At 42.2% G+C, this 26,917-nt stretch overlaps 2 protein-coding genes across 4 annotated transcripts; one reads left to right on the top strand and one right to left on the bottom strand.

Annotated features, from left to right (window-relative positions):
* The first annotated feature begins 1,340 nt into the window (after positions 1-1,340).
* LOC135245660 (acylphosphatase-2-like) lies at positions 1,341-24,937 on the top strand. Of its 2 annotated transcripts, none has more exons than XM_064318873.1 (4): positions 1,341-1,600; positions 15,083-15,099; positions 15,385-15,494; positions 23,538-24,937. In XM_064318873.1, exons 1-4 carry the CDS (start codon positions 1,513-1,515, stop codon positions 23,650-23,652), a joined length of 330 nt encoding a protein of 109 aa, XP_064174943.1. In that variant the 5' UTR covers positions 1,341-1,512; the 3' UTR covers positions 23,653-24,937. The 2 variants fall into 2 exon arrangements, with proteins under 2 accessions (XP_064174943.1, XP_064174934.1); XM_064318864.1 differs by lacking the exon at positions 1,341-1,600 and adding an exon at positions 13,972-14,149.
* On the bottom strand, positions 4,531-8,047 carry LOC135245653 (forkhead box protein G1-like). 2 transcript variants are annotated; one of them, XM_064318841.1, is made up of 2 exons: positions 7,480-8,047; positions 4,531-7,175 (listed from the first exon to the last, which is right to left on the bottom strand). In XM_064318841.1, the coding sequence occupies exon 2, from the start codon at positions 7,058-7,060 to the stop codon at positions 6,023-6,025; it is 1,038 nt and encodes a 345-aa protein (XP_064174911.1). In that variant the 5' UTR covers positions 7,061-7,175; positions 7,480-8,047; the 3' UTR covers positions 4,531-6,022. The 2 variants fall into 2 exon arrangements, with proteins under 2 accessions (XP_064174911.1, XP_064174922.1); XM_064318852.1 differs by having other exon boundaries at positions 4,531-7,098.
* Positions 24,938-26,917: the final 1,980 nt, after the last annotated feature.

The following is a 26,917-nucleotide window of genomic DNA, read 5'->3' as shown; positions in this document are numbered from 1 at the left end:
ATGCCTCCTCCTTCCCCCCTCCCCCCTCTATATCGCTGTACAGCAGTCAATACCGATTTCCCAGAATGCTCAGCCTGGTCTTTAAATGCAAGGCACACCTGTTAGTGGGACTCTCATCCACTCCCAGCTTATCCCTCTGTTTACATTCAGCATCCTCTCCGGTGCAGTGGGGTGGAGTAAATTGCTCGCCCCCGTGTAACCTCTCATCCACTGCTGATGCTGCTGATGCAGACAGACAGCCAGGCCCAGAGGAGAACGATCCGGAGCAGAAAGAGGCGGCAAAACATTCTCGGCTTCTCTTGCATGAGTTGTCGTGAGAAGTCGCTTGACCTCGACTAACTTCCGATAATTAGTGGCTGCCGTTTTCTCTGTGTCTCAGAACTTTTGCATTCTTAATTTGCTACTTTTGTAAAGGAACTGCTTCTTCAACCTTAGGTGACTAGTTTGGGGAGGTCATTTTCATTTCAGGTCCTTCCTTAAATTCAATGTGCTTACTGATCCACGTGACTTTATATTTGCTGTTCTTAAAACCACAACAAGGCTCTATAACTCTATAACTATAATTTTATTACTGTATTTAATAGTGGCTCTATTTAGATTGTACTTTTTAAAGGAAAACAGCAGAAATTATGTTCATTTGCTGTCAGCCTGTTCCCACAATTCTCTGGGACATTTCAGATTATCAGCACGGCAGGTGAGCACATGATGCAACCAAAATGAAACAAAATAAAACTAATAAATTAATAAATCAGCATGTTGCAAATGGATATTACAGTTTTTGTTTACACTTCTTGCATGTCTCAACTGTGCATAAAATATTGGTCATCACCGCAATGGATTAGACACTTACTTTACTAAACCGTAACTTTCATTAATGGATTTGAGCAGTTTTGTTATTTGTGGGCATAACTGGATTTAATATGTATTCATGAATCTGCCTTGTAGGAGATTTACTATTAGTATGATTGGAGCATCCAAATACACACTGTCCCTGGGGTTATTTTTCAAAATACACACACACACACAAGCCCCATTATAGAGTCTGCGATTTGACTTAGTGCCATTTTTTGACAGAGTAAATCTTCATCTCCCTTCACCTCCTTTTAACTACATATTTCATCCCAGTCTATAAAAACATATTTATTAAATCAGGGGTGTCCAGTCTTATCCATAAAGGGCCGGTGTGGGCCCAGGTTTTTTGTTTAAATCCAGCACTGCTTCATCGGATTCTACTTATCATTGGCTTGATTGAAGACCATCATCAGCTAATTAGTTGAATCAGGTGTTGTAGGGCTGGGCTGAAACAAAAATGTGCACCCACAACGGCCTTTCTGGATAAGATTGGACACCCCTGTTTTAAATCTGTCATAAAATATTTGTAGAAAGCAGTTTGTTTTCTGCCCTAGTACTAACCATTCTAGTGATTCAGTTGCATTAAAAAAAGCTGTTATTGACTTTTTTTCAGGAGCCAAATTTAATACAAGCTTCGTTTGTGATGTGTTCTGGCAATTCATGTTTGCTCCTGATCAGCTAAAGCATACATCAAAGCTGTTTTTCTTTTTTGTTATGTTAACGATACATAAGAGCATTAACATAACAGGTAAGAGCCATTTTAAATACTACTATGTAATACAGTTTTTGTTTTTTTAAAACTGATCTAAAATAGAGAAGTTGGACACAGGACTGCACTTATGTATTGAAGTAGTCATGAAACATTCAATATTTAGTATTTTTTAAATGGTTTCCTGTTGTTTTTCTCCTACGTAACATACAGTATCCTCATCTAGATCGCATTTATCCATTAATATTCATATTTGTTACTAAGTTTTATATTTACTTGCAACTTAAGCTAGTTTAGCAAGTATGTCTATTTTATATATGTATATACGAGTTAGGCCGACTTTGGACCTTTTTCAATTGCAGAAACATTCCACATGTATGAGACGATTTAATTAATTAAGTGAAGAGTGGCCCACTGAACCCGTTTTAAAACTGTTAAGAAACGTGAAAAATTACTTTACCGGGTTCGTTCGAATATTAGAACCATTAAGCTAGCTGCTGGTTGGACGAAAAAGAAGCGACCCAAGACTTGAATCTGGGTGGAAATTATAGTAACCTATAACCTTTTACTTTGGTTCTTTCTAATCGTAAATTAAGAATATCTCAGAATGTCTTTAGGTGACCTCATCCATTGGAAAAATATTTCTGTAGCGTAATGTTTAACCCAAGAGTAACGTAAGCATCTTAAATAATTAGCCTGCATAATGTTACCAAGCCCATCGCTCGTTACCTTTCACGAGTTCATTCCGGGAGTTGGGCTAGTATACCCTATTTAATAGTTGCTGTATTCCGTGTTTTACTGTGTTCTGCCGGTAAAAGTGCTATTAGCATAAAGACGATTAATATTTGACATATATTTATTTCTTATAAATGTGCAGTTATTGTTTTTTGGGATATCCATATAGCCCGGGTGGGCACAGCATTTTTGTGCCATTATTAAAACATTTTAATTTAGAGTTTTAAAGAACTGGAAGATTTGGTGAGTTTGGATTTATCCTAAATGACCGAGAAAAAATCTGAAGTTTTTTAATACATTGACATCGGACAACCGGCCATGTTTGCAACATTTGTTATTAATATTCGCTGTTTTTTTGTGTGTGTGTGTGTGTAAAATACTCTTTGATTAAGCGCAATCTCTGTTAAACCGTAGCCTTTAATAAAATGTGACTTCAGCGGTCATTCATATTTCACGAACGATAGCTGCATATGAATTAACCTGTCCTGGGCTTTATTATGGTACATTTTATATAAAAGGTGACGTGTGTGATTTTGTACACGCACTTCTTCTCACAGTGTGGTTTCACTTTTCACTCGCCAGCTCATTTTATCGAAGTTTTTTTTCGCAGTCATATAAATGACATTTTATTAGAAATACTGCACTTTGAATTATGTTATATATAAGTTTATAGCCATAAAAGAAAGTGTTTATTATAATTTTAAATTAATTACGGTGTGTTTTTAATAGGTTGTTGCATACGTTATAGACATATTAATTGTCGGTAAATGATCTATAGGTCTAGCAAACATTAATTTTAAAATGGGGCGTTTGCAAGGTAGCAACAGTAGCCTAGTTAAAAGTAGTTAGCACTAGAATTCGACCTTTATAACTAAGAAAATCAATAAGTCTGCCATCATCAAATTCATATGGCTCTCCCATCGTGACTTTTCCTAAACATGTGTTCTGTTATAATTTCAATATCAATATTGCATAAGGAAATAAAGTTAAAAACACTTATTTAAATGGCCATGCACAGTCAAATTGGCCATGATTTATCTTGCCTGCATGCTTCAGCATTTTTATCACTGTATGTGGCATTGTTGCAAAAGGAATCCAATAGAACCCAGCTGCAGGCCCACAGTACAAGCTCATGGCTGGGCAAAGCCTGCAGTAGTAGTTGGAGGTTTTAGGGCCTACCTTGTAGTCATGCAGCTGGGTTGGGTATCGAAACCCAGGAGCAGTATGGCACTGGTTCCCATTATGACCTGTACCTATACCGAACCAAATTACAATTCAAATTCCAATGCTTCATTTCAGTGCTGTCTTCACTAACATTACACTCACTCTATCATCAGTGACAGCAAGTACTTTTAGCAAGCTAGCTAACGTCAAAATGCTGAAAGCAAAACTGTCCAAAGTGTGGGAACGACAGACCACCCTGAGTAATGAAACAATATTGTGTGGGGTTTGCATGTGAAATGATAGAGAACGTGTTTCAGAAATATAATTTTTGCCAATTATTAGTTAGCAAGCAAGCTTCCACAAAAAACAAAGATGGTGACCACAAGCTGAAATGGCATAACATGCACACTTTCTCATATGCCCATTTTCCCTGTGTATCCATGTATCCTGCAATTGGTTAGTTTCATCAGACTACTTTGATCAAATATTCCTTTTGGCAGAATATCGGAAGGTTTAGCTAAATGTCCAATGGGGACAATTATTGATTGTGGGACTGGACCATTTATGATGACAAAATCACCAGCACCAGCAAGTAGAAGGAGAAAAATGCAAATAAACCCAAGTTTGGGGCTTTACTGTGTGGACAAGTGAAGTTGTATCTGCATTCTGTGCGTTTTCATGAGGTCAGAAGGTACAGATGTTACTGCTCTTAAGGACTGACAGTCTGTGATCATTTATCATTATAATAATAATTTGTCAACAGTGCCCGTATAAATGAGATTTCAACTTTTATCAAACTTCATAATATGCTTTCCAAGAAACGATTTTTACCATTTCATTGAATCTTTTGGGATGATTGACTTTCAATGCAAAATCAAGAATCCGTTTAGAAGCCGATCGGATCGTTGAGCAGCCTTACTTGTCCTAGTTTTCCGTACAATCATTGAAGTGTAACTAGACCGGGGAGGCCTTAGATATTCAGAGGGTTGTAGTCCTATACACAATATATTTGACAATTAAAGTCTCACTACGCATAAAACTGTAATCCGATCAAAAATGAAATGAAGCAGTTGTCACAATTAAGTTGTCTTGACAAAACAAGCATCGTCATATTTTATTTTTTCCCCTTGACCAAGTTGACGTTTTTACAGAAACAGAAACGGGTACAAACTGTACAAATGAGTTACTCTAGAAACTAAAGGAGGAAAACGTTTAAACAACACTTACAAATTAAAGTCAGACATCAAGACAATGCTGTGTCATAAAATAAATAGCACTAAACTGTAACCTACATAAATGAAAAGATCGGATAGCCATCGGCCCACTGTAAAGAGGAAGGACGGGTCAGCTACATCGGATATACTACAGGTCGGGATTGTGCATTATATGCCAAAGGGTGAACTTTATTCAAACAATATCAACACAGAACGTATTTTTGGAGCAAATGAGATCGAACCAGAACTGTTTTCTATGCAACCGAGCCAGTCTTTGGTGATGGGTGGAATTAAATTACGCAATTTTTGACCGAATAACAAGACAACGCTTCTTAAACAAAGCCAACGCAAAGACGACACCCACCAATGTGAATTCGTGCCATGCACATCTTTTGCGTCGTTTGCACATTTAATACTTTCAAGATTGTGTCTGTAATTCGTATGGGAAACGCCTGGAACATTTTTTGCATTTCCATGAAGAATATGAGCATTCCATGGAGACGAAAAGAACCGAGATTTTTTTTTTTTTTTTTTGTTAATTGTTCAAGAGGCGTTATTTGTTTCAGACTGAGAACCAGTCTTTGTGTTGTCTCTGCTTGCGCCTAGTCCGACAATGCAATCGGTTACATTTAAACATACAAATAAACAAACAAAGAAACAAATAAATAAATATATTTTACAGGGGAAACTTCATAGTTCCCATTATTGTTTCATATAATTTAAGAAATATAGGTCTACACTTTACGCTATAACAGTGCATTGTTGAAAAGTACAGGTGACCTGAATCCATTCAAACGCCAACTGTGTACACCCCTGATTTTTATTTAAGGCGCTTTTACAGTATGAAACACTGATTTTAAATAAACAAACCTAAAAAATAAAGTGTATATCAATAATTTAGCTGTGTACTATTTTATCTCATAATACGGATGAAATGGCAATGCAATTTAAATATATTTATAAATATAATACATAAATGAACTGTTTTACGAAAACAAAACAAACAAAAAAAGGCATTCGAGTTATTTATAACATATCAATATATTTAAAAAAATAACTGCCTTTGGCATAACGTAGGCTATTTACGATTTTAACTTCATAACAAAGGTAGCTATGTCGCTTTCAAAAAGACGCACGGAAGAAATCCATCGCAAACGGATGTGCGTGTATGTACGTATTTATGTATGTATATATGGTCATAGCAGTTAGCGAGGAAATCGTCTTGAACTTGAATTTTAACACATAAGCTACAATATTACACTATTCGAGCAGTGTTACTGAGATAGTGACAGCCTCAGATGACCGAGAGCGCGTGGATTTCCCCCTCCGCGGACAGCGCGGGCTGCGGTCAGGTTAAGAAAGAATGAACTCTCTTTTGATGCGTCAGAACTCCTGAGAATCCAGTCGAAACGACGGGAGTGAATGGAGACAGCGAAGTTCTCAGCGTTTCCGAAATGAGAGTCGGAGGAGAGCTGGACGACACTCCAAATCCAACTCCAGTCTGCAGGGGCTGAGAATGCTGAGTCCCTGACACGAAATAGCCGTTGTGTCCCGGCAATAAACTGACGGGAGACGTGCTCGCGCCATAACCAGTTGACAGGTTGATCCCGCCTGTAGAACCTCCCAGAACCGGACGGGAAAGGTCTCCGCTGCCCAACTGTTCAACTCCGGAGAGCAGCGAACCGTACGCGTGCCCCTGGTTCAGAAATCCTGGAGTAGATCCATTATAATGCGACTGATGCAAAGATAAAAAGGGCGAAATCTGCCAGTACAAAGGGTTGTTCGCCCTGTCGCTCAATCCCAGCCCTAGCGGCGCGAAGCGGAGCCCTCTCTTTATTGCCAGTTTGCCCCTGGAGGTAGCCGACCGCCTCCTAAGTTTTCCTGTAGTTCCACCGATAAAGACGTCGTCACTCGAGGGGTCCAACATCCAGTAGTTCCCCTTTCCTGGATCATCGTAATGCCTCGGCACTTTCACAAAGCACTTATTGAGGCTGAGGTTGTGCCGTATCGAATTCTGCCAGCCTTGTTTGTGCTCCCTGTAATAGGGAAAGTTCTTCATGATGAACTCATAAATGCCGTTGAGAGTAAGTCGTTTTTCAGGACTTTGCCGAATAGCCATCATGATCAGCGCGTTGTAGCTGAACGGCGGCTTGTCGTGTTTCCCATTTTTGCCTTGTTCAGTGGGTCGGTCGCCAACTTCGTCCCCGTCTTTTTGCCCCTCCATTTCCGTTGGATCTTGGGATTTTTCAGAATCAGACCCAGACGGGAGAGTACGCTTGTCCGGGACCCCCGCGTCCAGGTTGTCATACTTAGTTGGAAACAGTAGACTCTTGATGCTGAACGAAGTGGACTTGTGCACCATTGTCGTCTCTTTCTGATCTCCCATGCCTGGCGATTACAATAAGCTTTTGGGGTTTGTTTGTACTGGAAAATATAAGATCAAATACGATCGGATCAGGACATTGCATGCATGAAGGAACTTCTAGGACAAACGAGAGAGCCTGGAGTGGGACAGAGAAATTAGTAATTAAGGAGGTTCCGTCTTAACACTACATCATCTTGGAGGCGGAGCTAATATCGCGCTGAAATTTTTTACAATATCAACAGATCTTCCAACATCGAAAGAACGTGATTAACATTCCACATTTGCGCTTATCGCAAATTAACGACGTGTAAAGCATTCGCGGATGACACACACACACTCTCTATCTTACACCCATCACACACACACACACACCGACACATAAAAAAATACGCACACAGGCACACACACGGACGTAACGAGCGCTGTCCAGTGCTGCTTACCGACGCTCGAGAGGAGCATGCTCTTCATCTGAGGTCGAGTCTATCCGTTGCCTGTGGTCTGTACACGTTGTACTTTTCCGGGTCGAATTCCTTTATACAGCTTACTGAAAGTCATGAAAGTGGCACGTGCATGGATTTGCAAATTTAACATTCATGTTTATTTTGATGCAGTAAATTTGAATAACAGCGCGCCAGTTTATTTCAGCAGCCTACCCATTTCCAGCTTTTTGCATTTGCATAGCTACCTGGTCAAATGTGTTCCCCTGATATGCTTAGTCTGAAAATAAGCCTGGATTTGCCCGTCTGAATAACAATTAAGACCTATGAGTGAGAAAGTCGGAAGCGTGTTCGCGTCTTGGGCGCCTGCAGTGTTTGCCCCTGTTTGTATCACACCCGAGTTCTGCGGAACTGCACGTGATGGCGCACGGAGAGTATTTATAGGGTTGAACTTCAGTCATTAATCAAGTGGATTTTATATTTGCTGAAAGCCCTTCTTTCCTTGTATAATTTTCAGGAAGAGAAAAAATGATCATCGTTCGACAGAGGGTAATGTTGGGCTACTCGTTGGCCCAAGTAAGAGCTCATCTTTCCTTTGAAACGCATTTTCCAATCCTTAAAACAATAATTAAATTATTTAATTATTATTTAAAAATTATTTGTATAGCGCCTTTAAGAAAGGGCATTGTCGCAAAGCAACTTTACAGAGATCTGAATCTGAACCCCCCAAGAGCAAGCCTATGGCGACAGCAGCTAGGAAAAACTCCCTGGCTAGGCAAAAATTAATTATTAAAAGTTTATGTGTTCTGTCTGACAGTCTTTCAGACATTTTAACTTAATTTATTATGGGTTCTGGCTGTGTAGATTGATCAAAAGCATTTTATATCAGGGGCCTCCAAAAGTATGATTACAGCAGTGTGAAAATTGTTATTTTTGCTGTATACTTTTATTTCACGGTATTTACATGTGTATATGTTCTAGGATTTTACAGAAACAGTTGTTTTCTTAACTGCAGCTTCTTTCAATTTGTTTTGGGAGCTTCTGTTGTCAGTCTCCTATTCAACAAGTGTATGCTTGGTTGAATTTAAATCAGGTGACTATCTTGGCCAGCCCAAAATTTTCCACTTTTTCCCCTACTGCATGGGCAGTGTTTGGGGTCATTGTCTTGCTGCAGGATGAAGTGCCAGCTGATGAGGTTGATGAAATTTCTTTGTTCATAGCCAGACAAAATTTATGTTTACAAATTCATCCTACTGCTGCCATCCTCTATTACAATCATCAATAAAGATGAGCGAGCCTGTTCCAGAAGCAGCCATACATGCCCAAGCCAAGACACTACCTCCTCATTTAACAGATGAGGTGGGGGGTTGTTTTGGATCATGGGCTGTTCCTTTCTTTCTCCACACTTTTGGCTTTCCATCACTTTGGTAAAGATGTATGTTGGTCTCCTCTGTCCATAAAACTTTGTTCCAGAACTCTTTTGGCTCATCTGTATTTTTTGACTAATTCTGATCTGGCTTTTCAATTCTTGCTCCTGATGAGAGGTTTGCATCTTGCAGTGGTAGCCTCTGTAATTCTGCTCTTGAAGTTTTCCGCTACAGTGGCTTGTGACATTTTCACCCCTGCCCTCTGGTTACTGCTGGTGATGTCATTGACCGTTGTTTTAGAGGGTTCCTTGACAGCTCTTAGGATTCATCTGTCATCAACCCTAGTTGTCTTCTTTGAAAAATTTGCAGTGTTTCTTTCTTTGTTCACCAGAGGTTTCTATCTTTTTTAGGACTTTCAAAACTACTGTACCCACTTTAGATGCTGTTTTTCTAAATTAATTATTCTGTTCTCTCAGGTTAGATTAGTCGTTTTCCAGCCATAGTTAGTTCTCTGGTCTTCATAATGGTGTATGCCTCTGACTCAAAATGCAATCTTCACATGAATACAAAGTCACAGTTACCACTTGTAAGTCACCTGTTAACTTGAGTTTGCACAGTTGAAAATAGGGGACTCAATACAAAAACTTTTTCTGTAGAAATTAACATATAGAAATAAATATTCATCTTTTGATCTCAAACCCAAATGGCTTAAATATATGGCAAACAGGGGTGGTTATATTGGATGAAAAGTATTTCTTCCCCGCGAAATACAGGTACTGTTGAAGAAAGCTGAGTTGTTCCATTGTTGTAAGATAAGCAAAACTGACGCAATCAGACATTTTTTCTGAATACCTTTTAAAATAGTAGAAATGTAAATACAATTACTATGATTATTTGGATTCTACTGCAGGCAAATATTCGTGGGCCATGCTTTGTTATGCAAAATTTTAACGTAACACGTTACATTTCAACCCGTTAATTGCACGATAAAGGAATCACATTATGATTAAAATAAATGTTATATCTGAATAAAAACTAAGCATTTTTTCTCTGTCGTCCAATCCACGAAATATGAGCAAAATAATGTCCCCACAGTGAAACAGAGATGATAAACTTTGGATAATTAATTTTAAAAATAGTAATAAATAATAAGAAATGTGATTAATGTTAAAATACGATTCAAAATATTTTCGTGATTATTTTAACACTTGGCTTATATAGACAAAGTAGCCAATTGGCCTATAACTACCAGAATTAGCATTTAAGTAAAGCACATGTTATTTGCCTTGTTTATATTGACTATGCCGGCTCTGTGATGCTACCATTTCTTTTTCTGGAGACTCAATGCAATATATTTAATGTGAGCATGTGTATGGACTCTGAGAATTTTGAATAACGTAATTTTCAAAATCACACTTTACGCAACACATCACTCTTAGTGGCAAGTCTCTATTTACCAGTAGAGTATTGTTTCATATTCCTATTCGTGCGACTACGCGGAATACAATAGCCCTTTGTGGTAATATTACGCAAAGACACAACGGCATGTATTGGGTGTTTTCAAACGTTTTCAACGTTGACGAGTGGGCAAACTAGAGAACATTTATATTAAACTAGCATTACTAGGGTTTACAGTTAAGTTTCTCCTCCCGCGCTATAGCACGCGCAGCAGGCAGTGTTTCCCACGTGTGCCTTCTCAGTAGCGCCCAGTACCCACCAGCCACTTATGAAATGTCCATGGAACAGAGCAAAATATCATAACTGGTTTAGTTAAGGGGTCAATTTAATAGAACCCGAAAATGAAACACCTGTTGATATAAACCAGTAAATTTATTAAACGTTTGTGCATAGCGTGCATTGAATAAAACAATATTTTAAGTATTCTATTGAGTGCCCTCATACTTGATTTTACATTATTTTATCATATTCTGTAACCAATTTTAATTCTCTACGCTATAATTTAAAAGGCTTGGGACATAAATTCTCTTGGGAACTGTGTCAGCCTCTAGTGGTGGATGGTTGTATTGCAGGGAGCAGAATGACATGTGCTCCTCATAAATGTGTACCAGCATGATTAATCAAATGCAAATGAGCTAAACCTTGTAACCAATTATAAATGTGAATTTATCTCACTTAGTTGAAAGTACCTCATAGGAGTGGTGGTCAGGCCTGGAAATTGTAGCCAGTATATGCACATCTTTATCAGGAGTTTTAGTTAGTGTACATCTTACACAGAGACTGCAGCCAGTGCACGCCTTTCACAGAGATTTTAGCCAGTGCATATCTTGCACAGGAGTTGCAGCCAGTGTACATCTTTCACAGAAGCTGCAGCCAGGGCCTATCTTATGCAGAGACGGCAGCCAGTACAAATCTTTCACAGAGACAGCAGCCAGTGCACATCTTTCACAGAGACTGTAACCAGTAAACATCTTTCACAGCAGCTGCTGCAAGTACACATCTTTCACAGAAATGGTAGCCAGTGCATGTAATTCACAGAGACTGCAGCCAGTGGCACATCCTTCACAGAAGCTGCAGGGACAATGTGACCTAAAAAACCAGGCAAACTGCAACACTCAATGTCACATGGAGAAAACACAGCTATGCATGAACTGTGGATAAATGGGATTATATCACCACTTGTCCACACTCACCAAATGTATAAAACAGTTTTGCCTTTCCTTGGGTACGCTGCCACAGGAGGTAAAACAGGCGGAGATTAGTAAAAAATCTGTTCATCTGGGGGGCAAAACATGTTGTTATGGAACATTTAAACAGCACAGATTCACGTTGTGCTCACTTGTCAGTTCCACTGCACTTCAGGAAGTGGCTTGTTTCCATAGTGTCTATCTCCATTCCCTGCAATGTCTCTAGATCCTGGGACTAGTGTTTGCAGCGGGGCCCTTAAATTTGAGTCACACTGCGATTTTGAGCAGCTTGCCACTGCTGACCCGGAGCTACCTGTGACTCCATTTCACTGTGGGACCCAGGCTGGCTGTGACTCAAGAGTGGGACACACAGGTGTACTTCCTGGCAGTGACTCACCCCTGTGAGATCAGGACAGGAGCCGCATGCTTTCCCCTGTATTTTCTGTCTTCATGGCTATCATCTGAACCGAAACATCAGCCCCCCCCCCCACCACCAGAGTAACAGCCCCCCCCCAACCACCGAAGTGCATCCAGCATTTACAGCGCACCCTCCCCCCACCCAAAAAAAAAAAAATCTGGGGTTTTAACTGAGGATTTAATAAAGCCGTCAAGCCTTTAAATATAAAAACAGGATGTGTGGACATAGTTTCTCAAGGGGGGGGGGGGGGGGTGGCGGTTGTAATATCTTGGGAACATTGTAAACCCGTAGGTGTGACGTCACTGATGTCCTGGCTGTTAGTATCAGCCTTCTTAATTACCAGCTTAATGTATGTATGTTAAGACACATCTGCTAGGGGTTAAGTTCTGCAGCTCTCCCTCTCCCTCCTCCAGATTAGTGTGTGTTATGCTTTGGCATTAGAAGCTTAAAGCACAACTACTGATCTCATTGTGTTTTCCAAGATCGTCTGAATCTACAGACTGTCGGGCCAAGATGGCCCCTCCCCCTCCTTTTTTAAACTGGAATACTGGTCACTATGGCCAGCGAGCGCACACTTCAGTGGCTGAGTCGCATTATGAATTGTTGTTCTGAATTCTAGATACTGTAGTTGCACCTCCCTAATCCCTTGGCATAAAATACTTTTTCGCAAACACACTCGCACACAGATGCACGCAAACACATGCATGCATACACACACATACTATATGCGCCAACACACATATATGCGTACAAACACGTGCACTCACACACACAAGGGAAGAAGTTAATGGACCGTGCTTTCAAAACAGGGAACTGAATCAAACTCATCTGTGTGATCATGTGATTTACTGAGTAGTGCTGGTTGGCCATGAGGTGGCAGGCCTCCCACTGTACAATCTGGGACACTGTGCTGTAAGAAGTGTCCTGTGGGTGAATTCCTGACTTGGTGTGATTACTTCAGGATCAAGGCCCAGTGCATTGCTGGGAACACTGTGTTGCCTTCTTTCACAGAGCACATATCCATTATTCGGTGAGATTTCATAACATGTATGCGTTTCCTAAGCCACAAACATGCCATATTTCCACAGACTTTGACATACTTTGCAGATAATGAAAATTTTACTTGCCACTGCCATCATAAATTTACTTGGCTGACATCCATAGCTCTAGCAGAAAGAGCGTACCATCTTTCTGTACCACAGAAAACTGCACATAGTAAAAAGCATTAAAAATGCAACACATCTTGTGCACCATATCAAATACATGAGGCCTGGGATATTTTTAGTACTCATGCAACATGTATAGACAGTACATGATTCATGCACAATATTTGCAGACAGCCGTTTGTCCTTTCAGTCCATTAACTGTAGAGGTGGTGTTTGTCACAGGATCAGAATTGGGGTCCCATTCCATCACCCCTCTGCTGCAGATTCTCTTCCCTCGTGTTGTACCAGAACCCTTAGACCCAGCCGATACTCAGCTCTTCATTCTTTGAGTGAGTGAGCGAGTGAGTGAGTGAATGAATCAGTCAGTCAGTCTGCTATTGCTGATGATGAACCACTGTATTTCCTGAATATTCATTAATGGGGAATTACCAAATGTTAAAGCAAAAGTTAAAATAAAAAATAAAAATAAAAAAGGTTTAGCACTTATGTTTCCTCACGTGTTTTGCAAAAGGTGTAAACCAAGACTGTGTGCATTGTGTTTCCTGAAAACTGCTTGGATGCTTGTGAGGCTGCTAAAAACGAGATCTTACCAACATGTATAACTCCATATAAATGGTTTGCAGAAATGTATAAATGTGCAGTTAACTTTCATTACACGTCAGAAAATCTGACTAAAGGATAATAATTTTAATCACGAGTGTAACTGAAAACGTGAACCGTCGGACACATGTTCTTATGTTGTGAGAATAATGAGAATATTGTCGTGCTGCGAAGACTATCGTACTTACCAAACCGCATGGCACAGCAAAACCTCAGAGTCCTGACAGTTATTTTTTTAGATCTGTCTGTGAGCGAATATCTCCTGTGCAGCCACTTTAAGGACCGCGCGCAGTATAAAAATATCGTAACGCGAGATGCTGGGCCGAGGGGGGTGTGCCGCTTGTCTGCCAAGCTATACGAAGTGGTCCGGCCTTATTCTTTTGGAAGCTTTTATTTTTCTGGCCATGTCAGGTGTGGACGTTGGCGGAGGTGCAAAACTGACCTCCGTTGATTTTGAAATATTTGGGAATGTACAGGGTACGTACCCCCTAGCCTGTATCTGCTTACGCATGCTGTGTCTCACCGCGAGCGAGCCTGTGTCAGCCCTAGCTAGCTAACAACTCCGAAAATAGAACGGAGGGTGCATGGCTAGTGGTTCCTCTGCACTGGTACGCTTTCTTAATAGTGTGCTTATCCAACTAAACTAAGAGTTGATTGCAGTTTATTTAAAATCATTTCGCTTTATTCTCTTGAAGGAGTTTACATTTACCTGACAGAACACGCTACTGAAACCCCATATTACGAAACGTCATTTTCATTATTTAGTTATTAATTTTCGCCAGTTACTTTCTGGATCATGTTTTCAGTTATGTCGCCCTCTGCTGATGACTGCGTGTTTCTGCATGTGTGCGCTTGGCACAGCGATGGCTGGTGCGTCACAGTGGGTGATTCTATAATGGGAATAAAAAACCTCTTCAAAATAGAGCTATAATAAAACCAAAATACCATCATAAATGGTAAAAGAGAAACTGGCGTACATAGCAAGGGTACAATACATTTCATGTGGAAATACATTTTCTGTGTATATGTTGTGGTATGGATATTTTAACACAACAAACATATGTTAAAAAATGTATTTGTAAAATAATGTCAGAACAGTTTCATGTACACTGTAACTAGTGCATTACAAGCAGCTGCCGTTTTTAATATGACTGCTGTTAATATTAATGTAAAGTGCACAATATAGGAAAAAAAAAATTGTACTGTATGTTTACATGTTTTGTCATGTCATGAACTCTGCCAGGATGTACCAGTGAATCTTGGCCCACACATTGGAAACCACTTTTGTACATAAATGAGTATATAAGGGAATCTGATAAAATCATACCTTTACATTGATGGAAATTCAATGCCATCTGATTATGACATGTAAACATGGCATGATTGATTCATTTTCATTCTTTTTTGTAGGGGTCTGCTTCAGAATGGTAAGAACATAGTTTATTTTGAAATTAAAGCTAATACAGTTTGTGGCTAATGGCTAATAAAGCCATATTTTTAAATCAGTCAAATACAGTGGAATCCACAAGATCGTGTGTGTGTGTGCGTGCGCATGTGTGTTTGCATGCGTGCGTGTGTATGTGTGTGTGTGTGTGTGTGTGTGTGTGTGTCTGTGTGTGTGTGTGTGTGCGTGCGCATGTGTGTTTGCATGCGTGTGTGTGTATGTGTGTGTGTGTGTGTGTGTGTGTGTTTGTGTGTGTGTGTGTTTGCAGTACACTGAAGACCAGGGGAAGAAGCTGGGTGTGAATGGCTGGGTGAAGAACACCAGGCAGGGTACCGTGGTGGGACAGGTACAAGGCCCCTCTGACAAAGTCAGAGAAATGTGAGTATCCGTGTGTGTGTGGGAGAGAGAGAGAGAGAGAGAGATAGAGAGAGAGAGAGAGGGAGAGTATGCATGTGTTGTGTCAATATGCAGTGGACTCACATGGTGTTACCGACACCACCTATTCAGAGTTCTGCCCTGTGCACATTTGTGCTCTATATTTCCAAGCATTCTTAGTGCACCTGGAGGGAGGGGGGGGTAGCTTTGATTGATGGTTACCAGCCAAATAATTATATTTTTATTGCACAAATTAAGATGTATACAGTTCTCATCTGTAATGATCATACCATACAAAGATATCCAAACTCCATGACGTGTGTATCTGTCTTAATTCAGATTAAAGTCAATCATGGTTTTGAATGTAGCATTCAAAAAGAACCAGTGTTATAGTCTGCCAACAATGTACAGTAAATGGCTCAGTGGAGTTAGTCGAACACAATAGCTCTTCACAAACGTGCGGTCCGTTGCAAGCGCAGCAGAGCAGCCCTGGCTAAGTGCTCTTTCTGTATTACCGTAATGGAGACTTCAGCATGAGTGGTACTCCCAGCCGGAGAAGCAAGCACTTAATATTTAATGACCTTCTGCTGTGTGCCTGAGTGCTATACTTCCCTTTACCACCGGGTGTCACGCTACACCAACTTTACGCATGATGTGGAACGCTCTAGAAAACATTTCTCAACTCAGCCATATTTACATACACAGACCCAGTGGTTTAAAGAAAAACAGCGAATATTGTGATTTCCTCTTGCTTTGTTGCCTCGTGTTTCTGTTGAGTAGTGTTCTCCAGTTAGTGAAAGTGAAGCTATTTCTGCAGTGGGTTTGCTGTCGGTTTTGCCGCGGTCTAATCGCCGCTTAGTTTGGATTCGTTCTTTCCCGACCGTTCTGTTTCTCTTGGGGTTCTGATTAGCACTGACCATAAGAAGCGACGGCTCACGCGCGCATTCTCAAATTACGAGAGTGTTTCTGGCGTGATTCCTTCCAACTCACTCAGAGCTCACAGAAAATACGCTGCGGTTTTTCCGAAGCATTTTGGTAGCCTCCTTTTAGGCAGGCGTGTTTTATTATGTGTGTTTCGTTCCGGTTTGATAGGATAGTATCAGCGTTGGATCTGCACAGCAGGAGGGGAGTATACACTCCTCTCTAGAAGATTGTGTATGAGTGTGTCCCGGGGGTGCAATACGGGCATGTCTGGGTCCGAACGCCTTGTGGCAGTTAGCGGGATAGTAAGGCACGAGTCGCGGTCTGTCAAGTTACCACCTTGCACCATGGGTGCCTGGCGTGACAAATGATATGTGTGGTCATTTGGGTTACCTGTAAGTGGAACCCACATTCTGGGGGAAATTCCCTCTAATGAGTTCCCTGTGTGTGTGTTCCAACGTGGGGAATAGGGACTAGGGTCAGGGTGTAGAAGTAGGTGATGTCATCGGTGATGGCAGTTCCTCTGGATGACATCACAATTTTGACAGATTTGAATGAGAACAACCCAGCAGGGAGGATCTGCTTTCTGTAGCCTGACCTCCTGCCCAGGGGAGGGGGCGGGACTATGCTAGGGCCCCTGTCTCCACAGCTGTCCACAGTGTGGGGTGTCTCCATGGCAACAGCCACTTCACTAGCTTTAGGGTATTTAGCGATCGTCCCAACTTCAGGGAATTGACGAATATCTGCTGTACTTGGGTGGAAGTCAACCATTTCCTTTTTCCAAAACAAGAGAAGCTGCTCTTTGCTAATGATTGTTTTGCGTGCGTGTGTGTGTGTGTGTGTGTGTGTGTGAGAGAGAGAGAGAGAGCGAAAGAGCAAAAAGGAAGACATGGTGTGTAATGCTCAATTCTACATTTAAAGAGTGGAGGGAGAATTTCACCTCCAGAAAAGGAGGTGATCAACCTTATTAAATAGCCATAATCACGATCTTGTCATTTTTATATGTCATTTGACTCCCCAAACTGGACACCATTTGTTTTCTGGAATGGAGAGTTTGATACTGGTGTCAGTGATGCAGCAGACCTATAAGATAAGCGTGCATGCTTTGTGTATGTGTGTGCACGCGCGAGCGTGTGAGAGAGTGAGAATAGCATCTGCACACACATTTGACATTGATGACTGACTCAAACTGGCATCTCAGATGAGATGAAGAAAGTGAGGTCTTCAGCTCCACACCCTGCTCTGGCTCCAGCGAGCTCCGCACAGCCAGGCGGTTCTGATTTGTGATCGCAGGGTGACTCAGACGCCTGGGCCTGATCCCACCCAGATCTCAGGGAGAGGGTGTAAACAGCCCAATCTGTCTCCCTCAGCTGTGGAGTCATGATGTCATCATCGCACACATGGGCATAGCGGTGAAGCGTTTGGTTTTCGTCCCGCTGTGTCCCGCTGCAGACGTGCAGCAGACATGCAGCAGACGTGCAGCTGAGGTGCAGCTGTAACTGCGTTAGTTCTCCTATTTCCTGGCCACGCAAAGCGACCCTGCAGCGCGGCAAAGATGTCGTTGCCTTTTCCCCAGGGAGAACCCCCTCCAGACCCCCCCCATCTCTGAACACGGGTCAGAGAGCGTCCAGGTTCAGCCTCGGTCACATGACTGTGCCGCCCAGGGAGCTGTCCGCGCTGCCGTGGCAACGGCCGCACAGCCGGGCCATAAAACCGCTATTTAAAGTCCCCTAATGTGGTTATGTGCTGGGTAACATGGAGGCCTGGGAGAGAGGGTAGTTTGGGGCGGGGGAGGAGGGAGTGTTGGGGGCGGGAGGGGGGGGTGGGATCTGCAGTGTCTCTCCTGGTGGCTTTAATGTTCCGCCAGATTCATCAATTTGATTTTTATACAGCCTTTTACATCAGAGCAAAGCAGAGTTCCGCCCAATACAAAGACATAAAACAGTGAGAGAGCGAGGATTTTATAAGCAGCCATTGTTTCAGCATTTCTGACCTTGGCTGGAAGGTAGAGCGATATCTGCAGGGATGGGCAATATCGGTCCTAATGTGTAACAAGGATTTTGTTTCCACCAATTACCATGGCTAAATGAGCCAATTGTGGTGCAATCGTGGATTAGATCAAAGTAAAACATTTCATATAGGGACACAATAACAGTGTTTGGCTGTCACTTATGTGCCTATCAAGAAAATGTCCAATTACATAGAAGTTAGGGCTAATTCAGTAATTAAGACCAGAAGTTGGCAAGAAAACCAGATAGAGATATGGCCCTCATTGTTCACCTCAGGTGTACAGATTATCTGGATACCTCGTGGAGAGATACCTGGGTACAGTTAAGAGATGCTGTATCTGGGTAGCAGGTCAGTGTTGGACTCAGTTTAGACTGGGTGCCTCAGCGGGGGACTGGCCCTGTCTAAGAGAGGCTTATTTCCTCCCATCATGCAAAGCGCCATGTTTTCTGGTTTGTTATTGTGCCGGAGCCAGTATCCAATAAACTGGAATATAGCTGCTCTCCATCACTGGCTCTGAGTGTTTGCTTTCCGGGAATTAACTGGATGAGCATCGGCCAATTAGAGGGGCCGGAGCCGTCTGCTTTTTTCTGGAGTGCAGCTGACTCAGAGAAACCTGCCACTCAGGACTGCACTTTACTTTGATCCCTCCCGGTCAGACTTGCAGGATGGTTAAAACAGCATTACTTACACGATCACACACACACACACACACACACAGGGACATAAACAATGCATCTGCATTGTCTGCATTATCACACACACCTGAACGTAAACAGCATTGCCTACATTATCACACACACACCTGAACGTAAACAGCATTACCTACATTATCACACACACACCTGAACGTAAACACCATTGCCTGCATGATCATACACACATGAAAATAAACTATTATTAAATACACACCTGAACATAAACAGCATTGCCTACATTATCACACACACATGAACAACATTACATTACTTACATTATCACACTCACAGGAACATAAATAACATTGCCTACATTATCACACACACACGAACATGAACATAAACAATGTTACCTCCATTATCACACACACACCTGGACATAAACAGGATTACTTTCATTATCACGCACACGCCTGAACATAAGCACCATCACCTATGCGCACTTGTGTGTGTCTGCTGTGTGTGTGTGTGTGTGTGTGTGTGGTTGCTGGGATACTACCATGGGTTCTCAGCTATTGCAGTATTGAGTAGCTTTTTTTTAAACTCTGGCCAGCTGTCTCAATAAGTAAGAACTGAAAATGCATTTGGTCATTAAATATTTAAACAAACAGAGCTACCCCCCCCCCCTCTCTCTTTCTCTCTCTCCCACTTCTCTCTCACTGTCTCTCTTACTCTCCCCCTATCTTTCTCTCTTACTCTCCACCCTCTCTCCATCTCTCAAGTTCTTTGTCTCTCTCACTCTCCCCTTCTCTCCATTTATCCCTCTCTTTCTCTGTCTCTCTCCTGCCCTCTCCCTCTCTCTCTTTCAGAGGGCAGGCTGTTCTATCGGAGAGGTCACAGGTCAAAGGTGCATAGAGGTAGCAGAACAGCGGGGCCATAACCATATGCAGAATAATAATCACATTTGAGCTTTATTGATCCTCGTCAGTCCTACGTTTATTGACTGTAATCAGTGCGCTGGCTCACATTTCTATTGCGTTTCAGTTACGCGAGCAGAGCCATTTCCTGCCAGCGCTGGTGGAGTTATTAATAAGTATGACAGCATTTCGGCCACACGCAGAGCGCGCCGTGCCCCGGCCCGCGTCACTGAAACATTATCTTATTTCCTCATAGTTAGGAGAAAGGGGAGCCTCCTTTCCTCCGACACACAATGGTTGCTGTCCGGCAGTTGACACACCCGCTGGCCCAGGCTGTTTAGGCAGAGAGCTGGGAAAGTCACTCAGGGAAAGTGGACATCCTCCACGCTTATACACAATATAACCCCCCCCCCCCCTTTTCGAAACACTATTCCACACTCTCGCTCTCTTTATCTCTCTCACTCACTCTCTCACTCACTCACTCCCTCTCTCTCTCACACACACACACTCTCACAAGCTCTCTCTTTTCTCTCTCTCTGTCTCTGTCTCTCACATGCTCTCTCTCTCATTTACTTATTCTCTCACTCTCACACACAGTCTCACATGCTCTCTCCCTCACTCATTCACTTTCTCTCTCACTCTCTCTCACACACTCTCTCTCATTTTAATTGGACTGGCCTGTTATTGTTACTGTAATTCAGAGCACAGATGTGTGTGTTTTTCCCTCCCTATTTCAGCACTGATACGGGCTGTTTTTTCCCCTCTCCCTGCCTTTTATGGCGTCTCCCTGTTTTTGTCCATTATGTGGAAAGCTCAGAAGCTCTGAGGTTTTTTTTTTTCCTCACAAGCCACAGGCTGCAGGATCGATCAGACCCCGCCTCCACATGCACTCTTACTGCAGGGATGTGGGGTCCCTGTTCCGCTGTGCTGCATGCTGTTAGCTGCAGCTCCGCCTTCATTAGTGTGTGTGGTTTTCCCTTCAAACCTTCCAATAACACAGCATGTCAGAATGTTACAGCGCGAAGTGTAACAGGAATATTTTTGATGTATTGCATTGATGATGTCCAGTGCATATGTACTTTTTTTTTTTTTTTTGACATGTTAACAGTTATTTCATGTGTTTAATCTGTTGTATCAAGAAAAGGAAAAAAATGCAAAGCATTTCTTGGAGAATAATTAAATTTTGAAGAAAAAAAAACAACTCGCACTCTTAACTTTGTGAGCGGAGTTCATCCGTTTCCCACAGAGCAAAATCTTACTTCATTTTTGCGTGAAGTTCACACAAGTGAAAAGGCAGCATCCTGCCAATGCAATGCAAAGGCATCCTGGGTAAATATCAGGTGTGTTACAAAATGGCAATCAGTTTCCTAGGACAGCAGTTATTGCACAATTTCCCATGCTTTTAGCTAGCAAGCTTAATTACATGGTGCAAGTCCCTTGCAAATAGGCCATGCATGAGGAGGCCTTACCAGCTAGCCCAGATAGAGAATATGATGTAAGTTCGTATTATACAGGGAATAATGCTTTATAATTGCACAGTATTGTTGCCATTTCCCCCCATTGTACTCTTATGAATAATAGATAATACTAATAACTCAGGATCTTTCAGGTAATAATAATAACCCAGGATAAACCCCAGTTACGGACACACACACACACACGCGTGCACACACACACACACAAGCGTCTCTGCAAGCTCTCATCCAATTAGTCCAGTATCACAGGGTTTTCACTGGAGGCTAATTCACTTACCCACCTTGAAATGTAGCATAAATGCTTTAGCCTGATGCTTGGAGACAACCAGGCCGGATTCATGTTCTCTGACTTCATTGGTTAATGCTGTGATGTACTAGGTTCATCAGCAGGTTGACATAGACAATAACATCAATTTACAAACAATAACTGAATAATTTAAGGAATTATTTATTTATATAATAATTTGAGATGAAGGTACTTACTTGAAAAAAAGTTTTGACAGTAAGACAGGAATAAATCTTTGTGTTTAAGGCTCAAATGTCTAAAATAATCTGGCAGTAAGGCAGGCATTTGTGGAACAGAAACATGACAACAGGCTGGTTAAAATACAGGCCTGCCAGCGTTGACTGTCCACGGACCGTGCGGCACGTCTGTACAGTGTGTATTTTTGATCTGAATGGCCTCAGATTGTGTTTTTGAAAGCACATGTTGTGGAAATCCGCTCAGTATCCTGTAATCTCCGGAGGCTGTGGAACTCAGCCGCTGGAGAAAGAGAGAGAGAGAGAGGGAGAGGCAGCGGTCTGTGCTCTGACCTATTTGTGTGTGCCCCCCCCCCCCCCACGGCCACCGTACAGCCACCCCTCCCAGAGGCGGATAAGTATTAACATGTACACGCGCTGTGTTTGAGACAGAAGGGAAAATAGCTCACACAAAATTGGAACTTGATGCTTTATTGAAAAAATATGCACGTTTACTATTCACCGCTGTACCAAAGTACACCTGTGCAAGATGATGAAGAGGAAGCAGGCTGGCGCTTTTGTTAAGGATGAATGTGCTTCAGTGCTTTGCAGATAGTGCGGATGTTTGCAGCTGTTTCACTATGACCTCATTATATGTGGGCCTGCTTTGGGTCATTTTGACTGTATGGTGCCGTTGTTTGAGAGCTGATACCCCTGCAGGTTACAGTTTGATCCTGTGCGTTTTGACCAGTGACACAGTCCTGCAGGTTATAGTTGTGTTTGTGGGAGTTTGGTCTTTTTTGGTCACTCTGCAGTTCCTCCCTTGTAGATTCCAGCCCCTTAATGAGCATGCTCAGAAACAGCCCCAGGCCTGCAGTGAGCATGCCCAGAAACACCCCCCCCCCTCTTCCCAGCACAACAGATGAGGGGGCTTGGCAGTAATCCGGACAGCCCGGATTAGGATTTACAGTCAATAATCTGGGCCTCCAGACTGTATGAGGGAGGAAGGTGGACTCCATATGAGAAAGTACACAGTAATACCACTGTAATAACATGGTTGTTACATCAGTGCCATATAGTGGTTCGGGAAACTGGCCCTGTAACTTGGAGGTTGCAGGTTTTGTTCTCTTTAAGTCTATGAGAAGCCTGGTCTGGCTCTTAGTACCATAAGGTTATGAGCAGCCTGGTCAGGTTCATACAGGTTACCTGGAACAGTAGGCATTCATTACATAAACTTGTACAGGTATTCATTTATTATTCAAGTTAACATTTCCAAAGCAAACGGCAAGGCTGTTAGGGCAAAAAATAAACCCCAGGGCAAATGACCAGGATAACCATGAGCAGTCAGAGCCACACACTGAGTGAGGCAAGAAATCCAAACATTGAGAGTAGTACTTCACACACATGCTCCTAGCATGAATCAAAACAGAACCTAAAGGACCTTAAATGAAGACACCACTGGTGATCTGAGGTTGCATTGGGATCTTGTGTTTTTTTGGTAACCGTGAGGCCTGGTGTTTTTGGGGTGTAACAGACCTGTGTTTTGGTGTTTCATTGAGATCTTTTGTTTTGGGGATACAGTGAGGCCTGGTGTTTTGGGGTAACAGCGGGGTCTCCTTCTCTTCACAGGAAGGCGTGGCTGAGCAAAGTGGGGAGCCCCAGCTCACGCATCGACCGAGCCGTCTTCTCCAACGAGAGGGACATCCCCAAGCTGGAGATGAGGGGGTTTGGCACACGCTACTGAATACCCCAAAACCTCTCCTCGTTCACAGTTACTGCAGGACCTCTGCTCTGCAGAGATAGGAGATTCAAGGTACCTTCACACCTAGAACCGTAATTTTAATTAAAACTATAACAATATAGGCAATAGATTTGTCTCAAGCAAACAGAACCCATGTGTTCACAATACAATGATAGTGAAAAATGTAGCTAAAATCTTGTAACTGTAAATTTGGATTTGGAGAATTTTTTTTTCATGCAGGTACAATGTTAAAATACCTTCAGCCAATCAAAAGTGAGTTCTAATGTGAAAAATCCTGGCGCTGAATCTTTAACTGACACACCTGTTCATTCCACAATAGACATCCCACCATTCCGCATATATTACTGAACAACAGTATGGCATCTGGTTTGAATGAGAATTTGAAAGTTGCCTTGTTCAAAAAGGATAATCCGGATTATGAAACTGCCACAAAAAAGGCTGACATCTGAGCAGGTGTTGGGAGATACCTCAATATAAGGTACCTTTAATGTACCCAAATTTGCAGACTGTGCCTGTTCTTTATTTTAGAGAGTGAGTAAAGTAGTATGAGATTGGTGAAATAGCCGTCCTCCACCTTACAAAACGATCCAAAACCTCCACCTTCACAGAAAGATACAGTGGAACATTGTAGAATGATATCTTCACAGTGTGTATGCTTGTGAAACTTTGTGTCCTTATAGTTGTCATTATTGTTTGTAATTGTAGCATTTGGTGTGAAGGTACCTTAACCCAGAACAGTCAAAGATGAGAACAGCATTAGGCATGCTCTTTAAACTTAGAGACTGCTCTTTGAGTTATCACAGGTACTGCTTGGGCATGTATTCATTTAATACGAATGAAACCAAACCAAATTCTGCATGTAAATTAGGCTCCTGAAACCACCAATTGGAATTCTATGGTTATACGGATTATCTGAAACCTGCAAACAACCCTTACAAAAAATAAAAATAAAATAATATATGTCTGAATGTTTTGTGGTTCTGTCTGAAAATATAAATCACAATACCGGACACATAATATGTAGCATATATAATCAAGATGTAATTATAATATATCAGGCCTATATTGACAGTTTTACTTAATAAATTGCTGAAATATTGTATATTTGAACATGCATTAAGTTATTCATACTTTGCGGTGGAAAATGTTGTTGATGAATGTTGTTCTTATAAGTTGTTGGTTTACTGTGTGTTGGCAGCGTTGTTTGTTAGTAAACAGTCATGCCATAACGCTTTCATTAAAAAAAATAAATGAAAATTAAGGCCAAGCTTGTGTGTATTGCCTTGCTGTGATTGTTGCTGAAATGTGAGGTCAGTTTATTTGGTTTCTTGATGGATTTGGAGCCAGTAAACACGGCGAACCCTGGAATGGGGTGTGTCCTCCTCTTCGAAAAACTCCCAACAACAGCAGACGAATCCCACTGGAGCGTTTAGGGAAGCACTCTTATGAACCAATCAAATCACCCTGCCAATACTGTCAATCATCCTGCCTGCCCTGATAATCTCACCACACACCGATTAAACAATTACACGGGGTAGTCACACCCGCAAATTATCATTCTTATAAACATTTTTTGGGGCTAAGTACTGTGATTCTGTGTTGATAGATTAGGACTGTGGTCTCTCAGCTTTATGGGTATTTACAGTAACAGAGGGAGCCTCTTTGTGGGATCTGAATTCCTATGAGGCCTCGTTCCCCTCCACCACCACCACCCCCCCCCTTCCTTGGGCCTGTCCCTGAAGGCTTGTGGGAAATCCTGAAAGGTCCTCTCAAATGGGCATCTCTCTGGCATCCGTTGGCACCAGATGTGAAGCCTGTGTGTGTGGCGCGTTGGGTGCAGGGACACAGGAGAGTACAGTGCGCTTCTGTTCGGTCCCGCGTTTGACGCTCTGCCAGGCGGTGTCGTGTGTCTTTCGGGTTCGAGTCCTGGCCCGTGTGAAAGAATGTGCAGAACCGTTCAGGAGTGCCTCTGAGGGGGCGGGAAGAGGTCCACAGCGTCTGGTACTGGACCGTGCATGTGTGTTATTTAAAGAGTCTTGTCTAATGTCCTGTTAGTTGTCTTCTGTGAAGGCACTGTTCCAGTGTGTGGATGGGCCCCACGGTCTGGTATCTGTTAAGGCACTGTTCCAGTGTGTGGATGGGCCCCACGGTCTGGTATCTGTTAAGGCTCTGTTCCAGTGTATGGATGGGATCCACAGTCAGGTATCTGTTAAGGCAAACTAGTATCTGTAGTAGTAGCAGCGGTAGTAGTAACAGCAGTAGTTGAAGGAGCAGTTGTAGTCACATGGCAGATGTTTTCTCTCCACTGAGCCAAGCCCTCTCTCTGGCTTTGTCACTGATACTTTATGTCACAACCCTTGTGCCTCCTGCTTACGGTGGCCAGGACAACAGGAGGCATGGCAACGGATTCACTCCTCGCATGGAGACTTCGCCTGAGTCAGGTGGTACACAGGTTCCCTTTCAATCCCCCACCGGTCTGCCTGGAACGTCACCTGGGACCTGCCTATGACAGACCAGTCAGTCTGTGTATTATAGTGCCGTTCTCTTCAGTCCCGCTTTTCTCCCAGCATGCCTCACTAGGGCAGAATCTGTGTGTGTTGCCTGGCGGGAGTAGAATCCTCTTAGTGGGCAGAAACCTGATTAGATCACTGGATTAAGGGTTTATTCAGTCCTGTGTGCTATTATCAAGGGGAGTCCTGTAACATAACACACATCTCAGAGCACCGTAACGTAACACATGGCAACACGGCACATGCCTTGCTCTGATTGGCTGAGAACAGTCCAGGCTTACATGTCAAAAAATAAGATTTTAGGTTCAGTTATATCATGTTTTATGTACTTTGCTTGTGAAAATTCCTACTGTAGCCAAAAGTGCTAAGACAACTTCTTATCACATTTTAGAATTTTTGTAGTATCAGTGACTTCAAATGCTGAGTTTTTGCATTAATAAGGCAATGCACTGCTGGCAACTATCAATTACAATTTGTCAAGCTGAATATTTTGGACTACCTCAAATATAAAACTTGGCAAGAACACAAAATTTTGTTTTACAAAACTGCCACAACCCTGAAACTGGAATAAATCACTTAGGAGAGGATTTGGCAAAAACAGAGCCTGTTGCTGCTGCATTCACTGATGAGCTACAGACAGAGTTTGGACATGGAAAAGAGACCGTGGTAAACCTATTGGTCTAGTGTTTCATTTTGTTTGTTTTATTTAATCAAATGTCATGAAGTTTTAGCCGAAG

This window comes from Anguilla rostrata, chromosome 2 (assembly GCF_018555375.3).
Source record: "Anguilla rostrata isolate EN2019 chromosome 2, ASM1855537v3, whole genome shotgun sequence".
Lineage (NCBI taxonomy): Eukaryota > Metazoa > Chordata > Actinopteri > Anguilliformes > Anguillidae > Anguilla > Anguilla rostrata.
Note: the sequence above shows the minus strand (reverse complement) of the source record. Positions and strands in the feature narration are given on the sequence as shown.